We start from the raw sequence: 5,121 nt of genomic DNA on the forward strand, positions 1-5,121 counted from the left end.
CTGGTCTATCATATGTATACACTACTGTATTAATGCAGTATGTTTCTAAATATTCTCCAAAAAATTAGTCACAAATAATTCTTCACAATACAAAAAAAAATGTTAATTTGTGAATGAAAGTGTTTTATTTTCTAAAGCTTTTTTTTTTTAAACACTATATGATACTTTGGAAGATCTAAGCTTACTTTGTTTAGATGCTTGGTTTTAAGGATTGGTATAGCTGAGAACTGTATTTTACAAAGGTTGGTGGCTCCAAATGAAGGGACTACACTGTTTGCTGTTATTGAATTGTGAATTTCACAATTTAGTTCCATCTACCAATTATGTAAAACTCTTTGTTTTCGAGACACTTCTGGAAAATTCTCATCTTCTCTGATGCCAATAACTTGTTGTAAACTAATTGGAAGGTGTTATATTTCTACATTTTTAACCAATTAGCCCAAACCTGCTGAAATTGTTTGAAAACATAATCTTCTAATCTGTTTAAAGCTCTCCCAGGTTTTAGTATGCAGACAAGACACCTTTTTTTCCAGAACAAAATATCAACATTGGAAGCATGTCAAAATGTGCTTTTATAACACTGTCCATAGCATGAATTTTTCCAAGGCAGCCTGTCCCTTCTCATCGCTAGCACTTCATTTTACCTCCCCAAGAGAGCATCAAGGGCAGTAAACGTGGAGCATTTGAAGTTTTAAGACATGCATCATTCATCTGTCCTTTTCTCTCTTGTGGGAGGGAGTGATCAATTATTTCATTCCACTGAGACATGTGGTTCTTGTATCATAAAGAGTTGACTGTGGTTTTAAGGTCTTGTTTTCATGAAATTAGTCCCATCAGTGAACTCTTTAGGCATTACATACTGTTTTCATCTTCCTCCTGGCAACTCCTGCTTGTGAAAGATGAGCTAGATGAATTGCATATGCTGTGTGATATCTATAAACTTACTCTGTAACAACAGTGGTCACACTTATACTTCCCATAAAGGGGTCATTTAATGTTAAATGTGGCTCACAAAAGTAATTTTCGGTGTATATCATTTTTGAAATAGAATCTGGCAGATATTACAGTCTCAGACATGTTCAAAAGATTTATACTTTCAGCCAACTGTATAGTGTTGTGGACCAACATTCGCGAGAATAAGACCACCAACTGCAATTAGGTCTCAAACAGCAAGCGAGGATTCATTGAACTGGCCAGTGACTGCCACAGGCTTTCTCTTCCTGTAACAGCCTTGAGCTTTGTCTTCCTCGAGATTTATCCACAGAAAACACAAACGTCCTTGATTTACAGTTACAAGGGTCTAATCAGGACCTCGACACCGATGTCTGGGAGTGGGAGACTTGGAGTTATGCCTGGTTACCTATCCTTGCCCCCATCCTTGTTAAATTTTTTTACTGATATTCAATTCATCACAATAGCAACCTCCCACCCTATGTAATTTGTTTTAAGCCTTGTATCTTCACATCTTAGGTATTTTCTGTGCATCTGCTGATAATGTTTGGTGATAAATACATTTGGTTTGTTCTATTGTTTCTATTGGGTTCTGGAAATTTCTGTTATGGTAGAAAGAACAAAGTGTTTCACCAGGGGTAAATGAAATTTTATCTTTCACTCCTAATCAATTATTGCTAAATTTAGTGAAATGTTGTGGAGTATTCAAATAGAATTGCATAACGCTACAGAGCATGGACAGAATTGTAGAGTTTATCTTATATGTTCTGCATGCTTAGTATGCATTTATCAGGATTAGCAAGACTTCAAAAATAACATTAACGTGCTGAAGTATATAATGTATATACTTTGGAATGAGGAGGAAATTGGTCTTGCAAGGCCTGTCAGGCCATAAAAACTGTAAACAAAGCACTGCCCTGGGGGTTGGGAGAAGGTCATTATCACTGGCCCCAGGACAGATCATCTGATATGACCTGGGAACCCCAACACCTGGGAGCCTTCCTGTAAGCCCACAAGGGGGTGGAACCATATCCTCAAGACAAAGACCCCAGAAGATTATAAAAAGCGAAGCCTCTGTATGTTACTTCACTCTGATTTGGAAATTACTCCCGGAGTCCACTAGTCACTATTGTTAATAAATGGGTTCCTCCCTTTCTCTAGGAAGCGTGCTTGGTATTTCTTTGCTCTTCTGTAACAGAAAGTGTTGTTTTTTCTGCTGTGAATAACAAACATTACCCTAAAAGTCTTGATCATTTCAATTTAACAATCCTCTGACAGATTTCTTGAACTGATTGTTGTATCTCATAACATGGCTAGGAGTGGAAACTATCAACTTTTCAAGTCTTATTCTCAAGTTCTGTGCTGGAAATCGGTCCATCCTTGCTGCTTGACACAGTTGCTTCAGGAAAGAAACATCTGCACAGCATATGTTTCAAGGGACCTGGCGTATAGAGCATACTGTTCTTAATATGTTTGCTCCCCTTCTTGGCGCTATGTGTTTTAACCAAGGTCACCTCTCTGAGAAAGGTTGTTTCCCCAGGAAGGGATTTTTCCCTGAAGTTAGGGATGGGATAAAACCCCTTAACTAAGTGCCAGGCTGATAGTTAATCACTTTAACTACAAACAATCACACTTAAGCTACATAATCTTTACTCCCTGGAATGGAGATAAGAAACGCCCTAACCTTTGCAATAGAAATTGACAGGATTAAAATCAACTGGTATAAATACAGATGTAACAAGACAATAAACACCAGAACTTGGCTGGAGATCCTGGCTAGAGATCCTGGCTAGGCTGCTGATCAACTGAACGCTGTCTCCGTGTCATTCCTTTTTCGCCAACTCCATCCACACCTTTGGGAACCCCTGGACCTGCTGGAGTTGGACCCCAACATCTGAGCTGCCAAGGACAGTAGTCCTCCAGCTACATTGATTGGCTGCAGGTGGGCAGTGGAGCTCCTCTAGGCACCTACCTCTGTAGCTAAGGACCTCACAGGACACCAGGGCCTGACCTTAATTGACAAAGAGAAATGGCAGGTGAAGGAGCTATGGCAAAACTCCAGACAGAAATCAACTGTCCCATCTGCCTGGATATCCTGAGAGATCCTGTCACCATCGAATGTGGGCACAACTTCTGTCGTTCCTGCATCGAGAGGTCCTGGGCTGATGTGCAGGACAGGTTCCCTTGCCCTGTGTGCCGTCACACATGCAAAGAGAGGCACCTGTGGAGCAACACCCAGCTGGGAAGGATGGTTGACATGGCCAAGCACCTCCAGATCATAGTCGCCAAGGTGAAACAGCAGGAAGAGAGGCCCTTGTGTGAGAAGCACAACCAGGCCCTGACCCTCTTCTGTGAGGACGACCTAAAGTTGTTGTGTCCCCTGTGCACTCAGCCCCCTGACCACCAGGCCCACCACGTGAGGCCTGTGGAGGAGGCTGCCTCTCATCACAGACAAAAGCTCAGAAGTTACATTGAGCCCCTGAAGAAGCAGCTGGCAGACCTTCAGAAACTATTAGTCACTCAAGACAGGCAACGATCAGAACTGAGAGGAAAGGTGGAAAAGCTGAGAGCGAAGTTAGCCTCTGAATATGAGAGTGTGATAGCATCCATAGAGTGTGAGCAAGCGGCAGTTCACTCAAGGCTAGCTGCACAAGAGAAGCACATTCTACAGAATCTCACTGCAAACAAAGCTGCATTTTCAGACCACATTTCCAAACTTAGAGTTCTACGAAAGGAGATGGCAGAGACGAGTGTGGTGTCAGATGTAAAATTGCTGATGAACATCAAGGGTGTCCTCCCCCGTTGTGATAACCTAGAACCTCCAGATGTCTATTGCTTGAAGTATAAGAGAGAAGAATTCAGTCTTCCTCCACAATGTTCGGCCCTGCTGCAAATCATGCAGACATTTAGAGAAGAAGTTACTCTGGATCCCGAAACTGCACATGCTAATCTGCTTGTGTCTGAGGATAAAAAGTCTGTGACATTTGTGAGGGAAAAGCAAGGAGTTCATCAGAATCCAAATGGATTTGCAGACGATGCAGTTGTCCTGGGTTCTGAAGGGTTTGACTGTGGCCGACATTACTGGGAGGTCCAGGTGGATGACAAGCCTGAGTGGGCTGTGGGGGTCTGTAAAGACTCCCTTTCCAAGGAGAGAAAGCAGCCCCTGCTCAGACAGGAGGACAGATGTTGGACGATTCAGCTGCAGGATGGTGACTATGTGGCTCGCGGGCCTGTTCCTATCACCCTTGTGCTGCAGGAAATGCCCAGAGGGATTGGCATCTACCTGGACTATGAGATAGGTCATGTTTCCTTTTACAGTTTGAATGACATGTCTCACATCCATTCCTTCAGGGATACATTTTCTGAGGTGCTAAAGCCTTACTTCTATATCGGATGTGATCCCAAACCTCTTACCATCCGTGTTTTAAGAGATTAGGAAGGATGAACTGTTACTTTGGTTCATTTTCTTCCTGTGACTTCTAGGCAGTAGGTAGAATTTTTTTAAATTATAATTTTATTGTTACTTTATTTTTAAATATATGTTTATAGATGTCAGAGGGAAGGAAGAAGGAGAGGGATAGAAACATCAGTGATGAGAGAGAATTCATTGATTGGCTGCCTCCTGCACACTCTCTACTCTGGATCCAGCTCCCAACCAAGGCATGTGCTTTTAACTGAATTGAACCCAGAATCCTTCAGTCCACAGGATGAAGCTCTATCCATTGAGCTAAACCAGCTGAACCTCTTGCAGGGGGGCGTTGCCCCTCCCTCATTCACACACCTCACATCACCCTGCTTGGCCCTGGAGGATGGCTGGTTAGCCAGAGACGGGTAAGATTCCTAAGGGAAGGAACAACCTAAGAAAGGCACAATCGCAGAGGGGCCATCAGGAGACAACTTGGGGGTCAACAGAGATGGGGCACAGACCCTCATCCCCCCAACTTTGCAGAAGCCTGAACCCTCACCCCTTCTGAGGGAGGTCTCCTGCCCCCATGGCTGCTTCCCACTTCCCACACCCAGCTCAGATCGGGACCCAGGTAAAGACAGAGACTGGCTGACAGCAGCTGCCCTCTCACTGCAACAGGACTTGTTTCCCATTTCTACCTTGGACCACAGGGAAATGGGCAGCTGAAGGAAAGGGCTGTGTCAGGATGCTGCCTTCTTCCCTTT

The 5,121-nt window shown here is 43.5% G+C and overlaps 1 protein-coding gene across 1 annotated transcript; it reads left to right on the forward strand.

Annotated features, from left to right (window-relative positions):
• The first annotated feature begins 2,980 nt into the window (after window positions 1–2,980).
• Window positions 2,981–4,387, forward strand: LOC132236560 (tripartite motif-containing protein 75-like). Its single transcript, XM_059699676.1, has one exon. The coding sequence runs from the start codon at window positions 2,981–2,983 to the stop codon at window positions 4,385–4,387; it is 1,407 nt and encodes a 468-aa protein (XP_059555659.1).
• Window positions 4,388–5,121: the final 734 nt, after the last annotated feature.

The sequence above is a fragment of the Myotis daubentonii genome, chromosome 6 (genome assembly GCF_963259705.1).
Source record: "Myotis daubentonii chromosome 6, mMyoDau2.1, whole genome shotgun sequence".
In the NCBI taxonomy this organism is placed as follows: domain Eukaryota; kingdom Metazoa; phylum Chordata; class Mammalia; order Chiroptera; family Vespertilionidae; genus Myotis; species Myotis daubentonii.